The 16,441-nt window shown below is 46.0% G+C and overlaps 1 protein-coding gene across 1 annotated transcript; it reads left to right on the forward strand.

The window, feature by feature from the left end:
• Positions 1 to 1,206: 1,206 nt before the first annotated feature.
• On the forward strand, positions 1,207 to 15,389 carry Cfap20 (cilia and flagella associated protein 20). Its single transcript, XM_021169899.2, has 6 exons — positions 1,207 to 1,556; positions 11,138 to 11,217; positions 12,772 to 12,883; positions 13,406 to 13,594; positions 14,398 to 14,508; positions 14,965 to 15,389. Exons 1-6 carry the CDS (start codon positions 1,473 to 1,475, stop codon positions 14,968 to 14,970), a joined length of 582 nt encoding a protein of 193 aa, XP_021025558.1. The 5' UTR covers positions 1,207 to 1,472; the 3' UTR covers positions 14,971 to 15,389.
• The last annotated feature ends 1,052 nt before the right edge of the window (positions 15,390 to 16,441 follow it).

The following is a 16,441-nucleotide window of genomic DNA, read 5'->3' on the forward strand; positions in this document are numbered from 1 at the left end:
GGGTTTCTCTGTATAGCCCTGGCTGTCCTGGAACTCACTTTGTAGACCAGGCTGGCCTCAAACTCAGAAATCCGCCTGCCTCTGCCTCCCAAGTGCTGGGATTAAAGGCGTGCGCCACCACCGCCCGGCACAAGTTTCATTTTTATATAGTAATAGGTACACATAGTTTTCACGATATCTAGAAATTCTGGCTGGAGTACTCAAAGCTTTGGTGTGAAGGTAGAGTGAGCTAATACAGGGTAAGGCATCGAATATACCTGTCACATAGTAAATATGTAAACTTTGCAACTATGATCGTTAAAATTGCTAAAGTGACGTCTGTGCTTCAAACTCTTTTCTGCGCGCCAGAACACAGGCCTGGACGGAACACCATTTAGGAAGACGCTCAGCGACTGGTGGAAGTCTTCCACACTTGAGATTTCCTTTTACTTGAAATACACAGCTTATGTCTTTCCTACAATATTCCAGGAATTGACACACTTTTTAAAAAAAATCAGCTGTTGGTTCAACTCAACTATTCCATTTTTTAAGATTTTATTAATTTTTGCTTATATCTTAATATTCCGGCTTTCTTCTTTTTGAATCAATGCATTTAAAGAGATACGCTTTCCCCAGAGTATTGCTTTTACAGCAGCTCATTCACTGTAACTTGATAATTAAAGGTGATGATGTAAATTGGGCACGCAATACTGGTTCATTAGCTCACACGTTCTCCTGGGTCAACCAACATTTGTTTTTTGCGACAGGGTGTCTCTGAGTCCTGGCTGTCCTGGATCAGACCAGGCTGTCCTCAAATTCAGAGATCTTTCTGCCTCTGCTGGTATTTAATCCGGTGCTAGGATTAAACTCTGGAGTCAACACACCCAGGGATAATATTTATCTGTAGTTGGCCCAAAGCCACCTTCCTCACTCTTCCCTCCCTTTGGGGGAGGGGTCTAGCATGACTCCACCCCTTCCACGCGCCTCCCGGTTCCCATGACACCACGCAGGCACTGTAAACACGTGTGGTGAATTTAAAGTCTCCTTCCGCTGTTCTAAACCAAATCTGGGCCGGCGGGGAGGGGCGGGGAATAGTCCCTTGGCAACCAAGTTCCGCGCCCGAGGAGGCAGGAAGGGGCGGGCCTAAGGGCGGAAGGAACCGGAAACCGTTCTTTCTGCGGCAGGACTGGGCAATGCGCCTCCGAGGGGCGGGCCCAAGCGTGCGGAGGGATCCGTGGCGGGCCGCGGCGGCGCTCCGCCTCCTCTCCGGCAGGCTCGGCGGCGCGGGCGGCAGTTGCTGTGGTTTCGGTGCTGAGGTGGCTCGGTGCTCACCGAGGCTTGCGGATCTGCGTCGCACCGCCGCTTCCCGCCGTCAGTGGCTGCAGCTCTCAGCGTCCTCCCTTCGGACCGGCGGCACCCGCTCTCTTTCGCCGCTCGGTGCCGATCTCCAGTCCCAGGCCTAGGGCGGCGGCTGCGGGGCCGCGGCTGGCGAGATGTTCAAGAACACGTTCCAGAGTGGCTTCCTTTCCATCCTCTACAGCATCGGCAGCAAGCCCCTGCAAATCTGGGACAAAAAGGTGAGCGGTGGGGGCGGGACGGGGGCGGGGCCGACTTGCCGCCCACGTGATGGAGTGGCTACAGAGCCTTGAGGTCCGGGTCAGTAGAATGGGGGCAGAGTGCCCACAGCCTAGCTTGAAACGCATAGCACTTTGAAGAAAGACGTGCATGTGTTCACTGGTGCCAGGCGCTGTGCTGCCCTCCATACGGAGGGCCTTTTCCCCGGACATCCTGAGCACAGGCCTAGCCAGACTTGTTCTGATCCCATTCATTAGCTCCATCCGTTGACAGCCAAACCTTTGGAACTTGCTGCGAGCGCTCTGTAACTTAGAGTCCGTACAATTCCTCCTGTACCGGCTTTCTCCATTGGGAAACCTGCAAAAAGGTGATTGTTAGGGGCTTCTCGAGAGCCAGTATCAAGCCTCTGTATTTTTATCCAGTCGTCCTCTAGAGTGGATGGTGTTTTTGCTTGCTACATGAGATGGTGGCCTTCCCTGTTCACTTTTGGAGATGTTAAGATCTAGATGAAATGCCTTGGCGTTTCTTTTCTCATGAAGATTCCTGGGGCAGTCAGCTGGACCGTTTTTTGTTGTTGTTGTTGTTTTGTTTTGTTTTTGAATATAAAGTGGTCACTCTAATGTGGAAGCCAGGTGATTTAGGGAATATCTTTAGTTCTGCCCTCGGCTGGGGAAGATGGAGAGAGGTGATATGCCTAGTGTGGTGTTCATAGAGATGTATATAGAATGGGTGGAATAAGTCAAGATTATTTGTAGTGGGACTAGAACAATGTCTTTCCTAATTCACAGAGAAGGGCTTTGGGCTTTGAGACACACAGTGGTTGACAGAGTACCTGCATTGCCTTCTGATTGTCACTGCTAGGCAGTCGTGTGTTCTGAGGACAGCTTTGAGAGAAACCTATTGGGAGTATCTTGTCATTTGGCTAAGACAGTTGAGAGTTCCTCAAGATCTGGCTTTTGGTACATAAGCAGTCTGACCAACTCTTTCAGATCCATAGCTAGAGTTATGACAAGAGTATCCCATAGGAAGCGGACCCTTAGCTCCCCCCTCCCCCCAATCTCCTGAGTGTTCGTTCACTTTGAAATGAAGCAGCAGGAGCTCTTACTGAGCCCTGCAGAGAGAACCCAGAGTAAGTCCACCTGGCAGTGTTGGGAGGGTGCTCACCAACCAGCCTGGGTATCTTGCCTGTTCTGCACAGCCAGGGGGCACGGAGAGAGAGAGCAGCCTTGTGTGCTGCTTGAACTTGGAAACTGAGCTGTCTGGAGTGTTGGTGTAAAGCAGTCAGAATAGGGCTGGAGAACATGCTGTTTTGAGATGGGAGAGAAGTGTCTAAGCGTCTGTCAGAGGGTTCATTTACCCTCTGGCTTTTCTCTGTGATGTGTTTTATTCTTTCAAGCCCGAGTTTTTGACTAGTCAACATGTTTACACATGGCATAGAAAGCAGAGTAACCATGGTGCACTGTGTCCCTTAACAACGCCTCTAAAGGTCCAGTGGTACCCTGATGACATAAACAACATAGACAACATTATTAGGGCAGAGTTACATGGAGCAAATTAAACAGACATTCTGGCAAAAAACAGAAATTAATTACATGTTTCTAACTCTTGTTTGGATTTGACAAACTGGTGTTTAAGGGAGAGGTTTTCTCCAACTGAGGCAAGAGAGGGCAAGAAAAAAAGAAGAAGTTTGGGCCTATCCACATCAGCTTGATTGTATTCAGGCTTTTCCTCAGTTAAGCGATCTCAGTAACTGGGGATACAGTCCAGTCAAGGAAACACTGGGAGTTGGTCATGTTTATCAATGATTTATTGAGCAACATCTGAGTGACAGGCCTTGTACAAAGATCCAGAATTGAGGGGGAAGAAATCGCCCTTCTCCTGGGAACTAAAGCAGAGCTGTAATAAGGTCAGAGTCTGGTTGTAGGGTAGGGGATGACAGGGCTGTCTGCATTACCGACCTGTGCCTTGGCCCTTTGCCAGGAGGTACTACACACTAACTGATGATTATTTTGGGTCCTTATTTTGATATCACAAATGTTTACTATTCTGACTTTTGCGTTTGTGCACAGAGAAAATGCCTATTTGGTTTCTATGAAAAACGATCTTGAAAGATTAGGTGTAGCATCTGCTTAGGCTTCTGAAATTAAGGTGATGTAGTCATTGTCCTTTGGCTTTTCCTCTCCTAAACCTCTAATGTGGCACTGAGGCACTGAGGCAGCGCTGAGACTTAACTAGCTGTCCAGGCTCACTCACCGGTTCTGCTCCCTCCTTAGAGACAGACTCCTGCTGCATGGAGGCCATGAAGCGCTCTACACGTAAAACCTCCTGCACGCACTTGGTGGTTCTGGCCCTCACCCACATCTTCCTTGGTCTTTGGCTCACAGAGCAGAGGTAGCAGTGCCTCTGATGCTTGCCTTGACCCCACAGGGTCATTTTATCAGCTCCCAGCCTCTGCATCCTCCTTGTCCCCACACTGGGACTTAGTGAAGATCTGAGACAGATCTTTGTTGGCTTTCAGACCAAGAGCTTAGGAAAAAATCAACAGGTTCTTTAATGTCCCTTTACTTCTGGAACCAACAGATCCGACTACCTTTACTAAGAGTGTTAGGACTGGATGGGTACAACTTTAATTCCAGCACTCAGGAGGCAAGGGCAGATGAGTCTCTGGGAGTCTGAGTCTAGCCTGGTGAACATAATAGCAATCCTAGCTAGGGTGACTTAGTGAGGTACTGTCTCAAAACAGAAATAAAACGAAGAAAATTCCTCATCCTGCACTGCATTGCATGAGCTTCAGTTGGCTTTGCTGCTGCACTGGGAGCCCTGGCACTGGAAGCCCAAGGCACTGGGAGCCCATGGCACTGGCTACCCATGGCACTGGCTGCCCATGGCACTGGCTGCCCATGGCACTGGCTGCCCATGGCACTGGCTGCCCATGGCACTGGCTTGTGTTGCTACTAGAAGCCCATTGGGCTGATTTGTGAGTGCTGCTCTCTCCTCCTCCCTCCCAGCTGCTGATGTTTCTCCATGGAATGTGACTATATCAGAGTCTTTTGTTGATCTTGTTAAGTAGTCATAATGACTGGGTCCCCATTTCTTATTTTAAGGAAGAATAAAGACCCTCTCCAGAATTAAAAAAAAAAGTCACTACATTTTTGTTTTGTGTGTGTGTGTGTGTGTGTGTGTGTGTATGTGTACACACTCACACATAGGCATATCTTCTTGCCTGTGTCCATAGAAGTCAAAGGATAAGTTGTAGGAGTCAGTTCTTTCCCTTCACCATGCAGGTCCAAGAATGGAACTCAGGACAGCAGACTTAGCTGCAGTAAGGTTTATCTACTGAGCTACTTTGCTGGCCCTAGACCCCGACCTTTAACTTGATAAACCTTGTTGATGTGTACTATCTGCCTGGCCTCCAGGAATGGAACTGAGTGCCTTTGATAGAAAGAGCAAAATGATTTTCACTTTCCCAGGCTTGGTCTTCATTTCTAGGGTTGATAACTTTTACTGTAACAGGATGAAAGCGGTGAGCTCCATTTACTTGTGCCCTTTCAAGAAACACTGTGAGCAAGGTGGTACTCGTACACACACTTAATCCCAGTAGCCAGTTGGATCTCTGTGAATGTGAAGCCATCCTGGTCTACGGTGTGAGTTCTAGGACAGCCAGGGTTACACAGAGAAACCAAGAATCAAAAGAAAGAGGGAGAAAGAAAGTGAGCGAGGCTTGGGAGGCAGAGGCAGGCCGATTTCTGAGTTCGAGTCCAGTCTGGTCTACAAAGTGAGTTCCAGGACAGCCAGGGCTACACAGAGAAACCCTGTCTCGAAGAAAAAAAAAAAAAAAAGGGAACGAGGGCAAGAGAGAGAGAAGGAAGGAAAGCAGAGCACAAAAAAAGAGGACAGACTGTGGTGCCCAGGGTAACTGAAGGGACGGACCATTTGCACATGTCTGGAGATACTGTCAGCTGGGTAAGTAGCCCAAAAGTCCCTTGAGCCTGAGCTTTGTCCAGTCTCCCACAGAGGGCTCCCTCTGCCTGTTTTCTGACTCGGAGCCAGGCCCCTGGCCCTGGGCAGATACTTTCCTGCTGCAGTAGACAGCTTTAGGGGCTTAATGTAAATTGGGACATGTGTCATTAAGAGGACATGCCAGATAGCTGAGGGTTCCGCTGCAGAATGAGTGAGTGGAGCCAGAAAATGAAAGTAGGGGAGGGGAGCTGAGTGGGACTGGTACAGCTAATGTGTTATTTTTGAATCACTCTGTAGAACTGTGGAGATTGGCCAGCTTCCTCCCGATCCCTGTAGCATTATTTTTCCCTCATCCTGACCCTCCTCCCTGGGGCTCACACTGAGAGGGAAATCAGTGTTCTTTATTAGTTGCCCAGCAACCATGAAAAGCCTGGGAGAACGACTGTGAGATGAGCTTAAGGTTTGCTCCTTTGGTGTCTGTAATACTGGGGATCATTCTCATCTCTAATTGCCAGTAACTGGGGTTCAAAAGCCCCCACATACTTAATGTGTAGGATAGCAGGGGTCAAGGTTCACAGGGATGACCAAGAATACAAGATGATGACATTTGCATGTCATTATGAAATCCACTCATGTTTTCCTTTTTTGAGTACTTCTGGGTAGTTGTGTGCATGCATATGTGTGGAGTGTATGTGCTGATGTATTTGCTTGTGGAGGCTGGAGGTAGGCAAAAGCTGGTTAGCCATTGAACCCAGATCTGCCTGTCTGCCTAGCCCCACCTCACAGTGCTGGGGTTATAGGCAGTGCATTGCCTTCCCCGGCTCTTATGTGGGTGCTGAGGATCCAAACTCAATCTTAACAATGTAGCCCAAGCAGATCTGAAGTTAGAAAGCCTAAGGTAGCCACAGATGAGCAATCTTCCTGCTTCAGTCTCCTAAGTGCAGCCACTGTGCCTGTTAAACCTGCTACTTTGCATGCTGATATTAATTTTGTTGCTGTTTTTGCTGCTGTGGCAGAACAACTTAAGGTAAGGAAGTTATTTGGCTCTTGGAGGAGATAGTAGGAGTAGGGAGAAAGATATGGCCAAGTTCATGGTAACAGGAACAGGCAACTGGGTCATCTATGAAGACCAGGAATCAATGAGCAGAGAAATCTGACACTAATCTTGTATTACTTTTTTACTTATCTTTATTTTATGTCCATTGGTTTATTTACTTTTTTTTTTTTTTTTTTTTTTTTTTTTTTTTTTTGTCCATTGATTTGGTGTTTGCCTGCATGGATATCTGTGTGAGGGTGCCAGATCCCCTGAAACTGGAGTTACTCATAGGTGCCATGTGGGTGCTGGGAATTGAACCCAGGTCCTCTGGAAGAATAGCCAGTGGTCTTAACTACTGAGCCATCTCTCTGGCCCCTATCTTTTCTCCTTTTTATTCAGTGATGAGTCAGAACAGAAGATGGATGGATACCACCCACATTCAGGGTGGGTCTTTTCTTATAAACTTCTCTGGAAGCACACAGCAGACATTCAGCAGTGTACCTTCATCACACTAACTTTAAAGACTGAGGAGTGTGTGTGTGTGCTTGCGCGCGCATGGTCATGTGTACATACCTGGTTGTATTTTTGCTTACCAAGTGAGTGCAGGTGCCTGCAGAGACTGGAAGAGCACATCAGATCCCCAGAACTATAGTGACATGGCTAGGAGCCACATATGAGTGGTAGGACCAAACCTGGGCTCCTCTGCCAGAGCAGCCTGTGCTCTTAATTGCTTCAGCCCATGATTTTAAATATTAGTGAAAGGATAGTAAAGCAAGAAAATGTTCATGGCCACACTCTGATGGTGAGCATATATCATGAAAGAATTAGTCATAAGCTAATTAGAGGAAGAAGTAAAGTGAAACCTTGAGCACTAAATGCATCGAACACATTTTATCTTCATCCAAAGGCCAGGTCTGCTCAGTGAACTCTGGGCCAAGGAAAGGAAGTTAACTCTTTCTGGGGACATACATCTTACCACATGTGTTTGCAAGAAGCTTCCCGGAGGATGGGGTGACTTCCTGAAAGGCAGTGTTAGCCTGCATCTGTTTTATTTTGTTTAGTTTTGCTTTGTTTTTGTTGGAGACGGGATTACTATATAGCACTTGCTAGCCTGACATTTACTATGTATGCTAGGCTAGCCTCAAAACATACCGAGACCATCCTAGTTTGCAAGTGCTAGGTTCCCACCCATGTACTACCACAGCCGGGCTGCCTGTGTAATTTAATGTAGTCATTTCTAGAGGGGAGGGGTGGAAACCACTCCCTTCTCCCAGAGCAGGCTTTGGGAAGCCTCCTGTCCTTGAGTGTTCACATCCCGGATCATCATCTGCGCCCCACTCCATTTTTCCAGCTTGTTTGTGTTTCCACCCTTTGAAAAGGGCCTTGTAAGGGGGAAATGGTAATTCACTAACAAATCAGGCTGAGGAGAGACCTAGGAATGCTAGAGTGCATTCTAGCGCCCTCTGTTGGCCTCTGCATGCTGTGGAAGCCATTGTTCGCTTTGTAAGGACTTAGTGGGTAAGACTTGTAAGCTGTAAACCTAGAGAAGGTCAGAAAGGCACTTCCTCTTGTGAGTTCTGGCTGCCTTTCTGAGCTGGGAAGACCTCTTGTTGACTCTGGATGGAGAGCTTTTCGGAAGTGTTAGGACTGAGGCCATGATTTGAAACAATGTTGGATAAGTAGCAACAGTTGCCTTTTAGCGACAGACTTGAGATAATTACTTTTTTTTTTTTTTTTGTCTCTCTTAGTCCATTGAATTTCACTGTTCCTGTAGCTGCCTTCTTTAGAAGGAATGTGTGTGTTATTGGAAATAACTAGTGTATGTTATAAAATTAGTACAGCATTTTATTGGAATGCTCCCAGCTCTTATCAGTGTGCTATACCACAGCATTTGGAAATAACTTCTTGACAGAGTCTTCCTTCAACAAGTTGCCTGATTTTCCACAGAAAATACAGGAGAAATCTTGCTACTTTGGTTGGGAGGGCTGGGGAAGGAGGTGGGCAGTGCTGGCATGTTCTACACAGACTTGAGCCTTTGTGCTCTTAATCTCTGTTGGAAAGTAGCCCAGAATTCAGAGCAGGAGGCCATTGACTGTGGCCAGCTTTGTTGAGAAGCATTTCAATGTGACATTTGTGTCTTGACAACCCAAGAACTGCTCCCCATTGGCAGAGATGAGAGGCCCATCTAGCCCCTGTGCCTGAAAATGGCACCAAAGGGTGTTTTGTAAGAAGCATTCTTCATGCCACTAGTTTCATGTGCTTTCTGACGCTCCCATGATCTCCAGCTTCCTATAATAGTCTACAGTCGATATGTTATCCAGGAATGTTTAAAACCCTCCTTGAACCTACTCAGATGTGCCAGCTCTTAGGGTGACAGATTCCAGAGTCAGCACATGTTTGAACACTTAGCTTATGCTTCACACAGAACTAAATGCTGAAGAGGATCCTACAGATGGGTGGCATTTGATCTATTCTTGGCTGAGCCTCACAGATGTCACCTGGAAGGGTAGATTTAGATTGGACTCATTGATAGAGCGTACAGAGACTGATAGTAAAGCACAGAGCAGTATTTTTAATAGTCTGTGTTAAAAAAGGATTGTCAGGCTCCTTAGTGCCCTCTCCCTATATGCAAATCTTAACAGAAAATAAAGTTGTAATCACCAGGCTGACTAATGAACAAGAACAAGGAGCTTTAATCACTGAGGTTGAGTCATTAATTATGTGGCCAGTTTTAAGCCCCTCCCCCCCTTTTTTGGTTTTGGTTTTTTGAGACGGTTTCTCTGTATAGCCCCGACTGTCCTGGAACTCATTCAGCAGACCAGGCTGGCCTCGAACTCACAGAGATCCACCTGCTTCTGTCTCCCGAGAGCTGGGAGTAAAGGTGTGCAATGCCAATGCCTGGCTCAACACTGTCCTTGCTCGTTTGTTTTTTGTTTGCTTGTTTGTTTTAGTACCCAGAAGGCATGTTTTCTTTCTCCTATAGCCTCTCCCACACCTGATTGATCTTTTCCGTATTAGAACATTCAGTCCTATGTCTCTTGTGCATATTAGCTGCTCTGGATTTAGTGCTCAGAAATGTTGGTTTGAGAAAAGGAATTCATATTTAATGAGAGATTCTCATATTCTGTGTAATATGTATATCTGTATATGTATGAAGTACTAAATTATGCTGTCTAGAGAATATAAATCAAAGTAAATCAGAAAATGGAGAAGTCACTTTGCTGAAAATGAATGTCTGTACACGATATGGGAAAGAACTGAACTTCTACTTGAGCCAAGTATATAAAAAAGAAAGGAGAGGAAAACGTAGGAATAAACTCAAGGAACACACACACACACTTCCTTTGAGACAAGGTCTCTGTGTAGCCCAGGCTGCCTTGTAATTCACAGCAATCTCCTACCTTAGCTTAGATGAGAAGTGTACATCAACAGGTGAGGCTTGGGAATACTGCTCTCATCCTTTTTAGTGATGTGTGTGTGTGTGTGTGTGTGTGTGTGTGTGTGTGTGAGAGAGAGAGAGAGAGAGAGAGAGAGAGAGAGAGAGAGAGAGAGAGAGAGAGACAGGGTCTTTCTCCATAGCCTTGGCTGTGTTGTAACTTACTAGACCAGGCTAGCCTCGAACTCACAGTGATCCACCAGTCTCTGCCTCTGGAGTGCTGGGATCAAAGGCATGCACCATCTTGCCCAGGTGACACTAGTTTATTAATCGTTGAGGACAAAGATGCTATGCTGTAGTAACTTTGAAGTTTTGGCTTCTTTGAGAAACACAGAAATATTATGTGAATATGTGTTCATTTTAATCTCAGGTCTGGGATATGAGGCTGCTTCAAATTGTCCACAGCAGTTGACTGATTTGTCTAGTGCTCTAGCAGGACTGTGATTTTTGCCAGCTGCAGTTTCTGCAATTGTGTAATGTTTGGAATTCTGAGTTCAGAGGATATATAAACACTAGGACCCTGAAAGGTGGACTGTTGGTGGGTTGTTGGAAGGTTTGTTCGTTGTGGTTTTTTTTAAGTAGTCATTTGTAAAGAGGAAGCAAGAAATAAGATATCCCGATGACGAAGATCAAACTGGTCACAAGGCACTGATGCTCCTAATCAGCAAGTATTAGTCTCCTGATAACATCTCCCCTTTCCGACCTCTGACTTTATTCAGATTGATTGATCTCCTTCTTTCTCTCCTATTTAGTGTTAGGGGCTTGTAGGGTAGAAAAAGGGGGTGAAGAAGGGTGGAAGAAAGAAGAACCCACAAAGTAGCAGAAGACAGCTACAATGTGGTTAGTTTGTGAATGAGACGCTTACCACTTAAGGTTGTTGTTGATGTGCTGTGGGGTTGAGTAATATTCTCTATATGAACTTTGCTGTTGACACAGTAGAGAGTAAATGTTAGATGAATCTGAAACAGGGAGGAATTTATTCCAAACGGCAGGCACAGGGATGCTTCCTTATACACAGGCTTTGACACGTTGCCAACTTATATGTCATATGTCTTGGGCCATATTTCCTCAAATGGACTCAATCAACCTTCCGAATTTTTATGAAGCTGTTGCGGAAAAACTGCAACACTGATGGATTTTCACCCCTATAGGTACGGAATGGCCACATCAAAAGAATCACTGACAATGACATCCAGTCCCTGGTGCTAGAGATTGAAGGGACAAATGTCAGGTAGGTTGCCAGCTCTGTTATCTAGACGTTCTACAGCAGGAGGGCAGTTCACATCAGTGTTACCAGGCTGCAGAATCAGACTGTCTGTGGACCCCTACACCACTTACAGCTTTTCTCAGGCCGCTTTAGTTTCCTCATCTGCAAAGTAGGAGTGTTTCCTGCAGGGTTAGTACATAGGTTAATTATGGCATTTAGGCCATGCCCAGCGTAGAAAACAGTTAGCTGTGTATTACTATTCGGCCAGAGTATGGCAGTACTGTCCTGATCTCCCAGCTGTGGCCCCTGTGGTTTTTAATACCCCAGGTTTTTTTTTTTTTTTTTTTGATCTATCCTTTCATATTTACCTTAGACAAGAACTGAAGTCTTCTTTTATTGGAAGAACTTCCCCGGCTTTGTTTTTTAGATACTTTATTGTTGGTCTCAGGCTTTTATTTGAGTGGGTTTGGGTGTGGATTTTTTGTTTGCTTATTTCTTTGGTTTTGGTTTTTCTCAAGATAGGTCTCACTATATAGCTCTAGCTGTCCTTGAACTCACCATGTAGTCCTGTAGACCAGGCTGGCTTCCCAACCTTCCAAGTGCTGGGATTAAGGATGTGAGCTACCACACCCAGCTGATTTCAGTTGTATTTATTTATTTATTTTTCGAGACATGGTTTCTCTGTATAGCCCTGGCTGTCCTGGAAGTCACTTTGTAGACCAGGCTGGCCTCGAACTCAGAAATCCGCCTACCTCTGCCTCCCAAGTGCTGGGATTAAAGGCGTGGACCACCACACCTGGCTGTTTTTGTTTTTTTTTAAGATTTATTTATTTAATGTACCTGAGTATACTGTAGCTGTACAGATGGTTGTGAGCCTTCATATGGTTGTTGGGAATTGAATTTTAGGACCTCTGCTCCCTCTGGTCAACCCTACTCACTCTGGTCGGCCTCACTCACTCAGGCCCAAATATTTATTTATTATTATAAATAGGTACACTGTAGCTGTCTTCAGACACACCAGAAGAGGGCGTCAGATCTCAATATGGGTGGTTGTGAGCCACTATGTGGTTGCTGGAATTTGAACTCAGGACCTTCAGTAGAGCAGTCAGTGCTCTTACCTGCTGAGCCATCTCGCCAGCCCTTGTTTTTTGTTTTTAAAGATAAGCTCTCTTTATATTACCCAAGCTGCCCTTGATCTCCTGGCCTCTAGCAGTCCTGTACATTACCACACTTGACATTTTAACTGCTTGTTTTACTTATTTTGAATGTGTATATGGGGAATGTAGAATGGTGCTCAAGCCATGGTCTGTGTTTGGGGATCAGAGTTTTCTCCTACCATGTGGGTCCTAGGGCGTAGACTCTGGTCGTCAGGCTCGGCAGCAAGTGTCTTTACCCACTGATCTATCTCGCCAGCCTTGACATTAGAAAAAGTGCTCACTAATGAACTGTGAGGGATTCATTAGGTGGTGAAGCTCAGCCCTTTAGATCTGTTTTCTAGTTTTTAGTCTTGGAGTATATGGCATTGGACACACCACAGGAAGAAAGACAAGTAACCCGCTCCTGTGTTTCTGCTGACAGTACCACATACATCACGTGTCCTGCGGACCCCAAGAAGACATTGGGGATTAAACTGCCTTTTCTTGTCATGATCATCAAAAACTTGAAGAAGTATTTTACCTTTGAAGTCCAGGTGAGTGTAGAGCACGCCCTTGGGCTGCGAGCTATCTTTCCATGTATGTGCTTTGCTGCCTCCACTAAAGCTCAATGTGGCTCTCATTAGGGAGGTCAAAAGCAAAGCTTAACTGTGGGGTTTTGAAAGAAATAGCACCCAAAAAAATCTAATCAATAGCTACAAAAGTTCGAAGATGAAAGATCAACAGGTCCACTTGGGGAGGGAATATTTAATATTGAGTGATTGTTTCTGTGTTAGTATCTTTGAGCTTTTAGTGGGAAGAAATAGGAAATCATTCTGTGGTCCGAGAGCCTGCAAGCTGTGTCATATGTCATAGCAGCTGCTGTTGTCTTGACAACAAATAATATAAACTTGCTCCTTCCGGGCCATCTGTTACCAGTTGTGACCTGTCTCTGGCCTGTTTATTCTCCCTGGGGTTTGGCATTGGGAATCAGGCTGTGGAGGCTCAGGATCTTGTCTTAACAGCTATCCTGAGCTTGAGAACATGGAACTAGTGTGGCCTTCCTCTGGGTGTTGCAGGTACTAGATGACAAAAACGTTCGTCGAAGGTTTCGAGCAAGTAACTACCAGAGTACCACTCGAGTCAAGCCCTTCATCTGTACCATGCCCATGCGGCTGGATGATGGCTGGAACCAGATTCAGTTCAACTTGTCAGATTTCACCCGGCGGGCATATGGCACGAACTACATCGAGACCCTGAGAGTGCAGGTACTCATGTGTGCCTTCCACACAGGGAGTCCCATACTGGGGGCTTTAGGACACTCTGGCTGGCTTATGGCCCATGGAGCAGAACAATGTGGGGCTTCTAGCCAAAGTCCCCAAGGTATTGTTCAGGAGGTTTTGGCCTCAAAAAGGTCCAGAAAGTAATGTGAGGTCTACTCAACCGTAAGGTAAATTCTACCAGCAACCGCTCGCCCCCAGCAAAGGTTGTCTGAGATTTGTGTGTGTGAATGTTTTGCCTACAAGTACATCTGTGTACCATGTTCATGTCTGGTGCTTTAGAAGGCCAGAAAAAGTTATTGGATGCCAAAAAACTCTCCACAGGAGTTAGGGATGGATGTGAGCTACTCTGTCGGTCCTGGGAACTGAACCTGGATCCTTTACAAGAGCAACAAGTGCTTTGACCACTGAACCAACTCTACAGTCCTTTGAATTATACACATATGCGCGCACATGCGCGCACACACACAGTGTACCACATGTATGCCTGGTACCTGAGGAAGTCAGAAGAGCGTGTCAGATACCCTAGAACTGAAGTTAAAGATAGCTGTAAGCCATTGTGTGGATCCTGGGAATTGAACCCTAGTCCTCTCCCTGCCAGAGCAAGTTATTTTAACCAGTGAGCCATCTCTCCATCCCCTGAATCCTCCTACTGTTGGAATCCACGCCAGGGCAATGCCAGTTTGCTATTAGAGATGAAGTTTTTAGGGTACCATGAAAGGGCTTCTGAGAGAATCAGGAAAAGGGGAAACAATTGTATTTAGCCTGTCAAAGTGAGTCTTTCTCCACAGATCCATGCAAACTGCCGTATCCGAAGAGTTTACTTCTCAGACAGACTCTACTCAGAAGATGAGCTGCCAGCAGAGTTCAAACTGTATCTACCAGTTCAGAACAAGGCCAAAGTAAGACACCCTTTAAGGAAGCCAGGGGGAGGACATGGGGAGCCATGGCCTAGGACATGCCCTTGACCAAAAGCTGGCCTAGCTGGGCTGGCACTGGAAGTTGGCCATTGCCTTAATCCCCCTTACAGCGTGGCAGTGCCAAGTCAGGGGTGAGCTGTGGACTGTTCTGTTCCCGATGCCACCACAGTACATCGTCCCTTCCCTCTCAGGGCTTCCTATTTCTTGCTTACAGTTCTTTTTGGAGGAATGCCCTCTATCTGATCCTTTGTCAGCCTCAAAGGCTAATGAGCAAGCGGTGTACAACTGTGGACATGTTGTGTATGCCTGTTCCAGCACGCTGGTGTCCCCACAGCCTGGTGTCTACTCGGGTATCATCAGAAGTAAGGGACTGGTGGGACTGACCTTCAGTTATCTAGTAGCTGAAACTGACTGCTCCTTTCTGCTTTTCTCCTTCAGCAATAACTGGATAGCAGCTAAGGGGACAGACTCTGGATGTGAGTCTTAGTTTAAAAAGGAAACTACATGGAGACCATGCAAAAACATTTAAATAATCCACTGTGCTGTGACTCGCTGACCACTGTGTCCTTGTCATGGACACCAGTGACCATGCACAGTTGTGTTCCTTGCATTCTAAGTCAGTGGAGGGAAGCAGAGCTTTGAGTGACACACGAGTGTTGGGGTTTCCTGCTGCCTGCCCTGGCCCATGAGAGACACACGCAACAAACGGAAGAATTAGAGACGTCCTACAAGGCAGATTCAGACCAATATTTCTTCGTATAGTTTATTCTTTCTTTTATATATTATCTAAATATATGTATATGTTGTGTAATACACATAATCTGGAAATGAATAAAATGCTATATTCTTGGTTTGTAAATTTATCTTTACTTTTTTATATGATTATGTTTCTTGTTCATTTTTGCTATGATAGTACAACCGTGTGCAGTCCAGGACAGGCCTGTGTGCACTGACTGGAGCACCTTCCAGATGAGCTAATGAGAGATAATGCAGCCAGGATGTCACCAGGAGAGTCACCTTACTAGGGGTTGTAAATTCAGTTTGACACACAATAGCATTTAACCTAAATTGTTCTTACACACCTGTGAAGGCATCCTTATAGCCCTCTTCATGGTCCTCAGTTGGAGTCTCCTTCTGGAGCAAGTCCCCAGATTATAGACTTGCCAAATCCCTATTTGTATCCCCACAGTCAATAGAATAGCCTTGCAGTCATGGCGCAGATAGTTAAGCTTGCAAAAGAACTCTTGTTTTAGGTTTGTTTGTTCGTTTGTTTGTTTGTTTGAGAAAATGTCTCCCCTCAGAGCTCTGACTGCCAGGAACTCACTAGACCAGGATAGCCTAGAACTCACAGATTAGCCTGCCTCTGCCATCCCAGGACTGGGATTAAATGTATGTGCCACCATCCCTGACAAAATCCTTTTTTTAAAGATGACATTTATTTATGGGACGGTACACAGGTAGAGGTTAGAAGACAACTTTCAGGAGTGAGTTCTCTTCTTCCTCACTGTGGGTCCCGGCGTTTAAGTCAAGTAGTCAGGCTTGGCAGCAAGTGTCTACTGCTAAACTATCTCCCGAAGGTGTTTTGGGGGGATGTTTTGTTTTGTTTTATTTTTGTTTTTGTTTTGTTTTGTTTTTAAAGGCACAGATAGGTCTCTGAGTTTGAGGCCAGCCTGGTCTACAGATCGAGTGCCAATACTGTACAGAGAAACCTTGTCTTGAACACACACACACACACACACACACACCCTACTTCCCCAATTAATAATGTTGCACATAGCATGCACGTGGCCCTCACAGGACCATTTTGGGAGTTGGTTCTTCTTCCACTGTGAGCTCAGGGGATGGAACTCGGGTGGTCAGGGCTCAGGGGTGGTCAGGCTGTGCTGAGCTCTCTCTGGTCACCTGCTGAGCCAGC

Source organism: Mus caroli, unplaced genomic scaffold (assembly GCF_978045245.1).
Source record: "Mus caroli unplaced genomic scaffold, Mus_caroli_1 scaffold_10, whole genome shotgun sequence".
Classification (NCBI taxonomy): domain Eukaryota; kingdom Metazoa; phylum Chordata; class Mammalia; order Rodentia; family Muridae; genus Mus; species Mus caroli.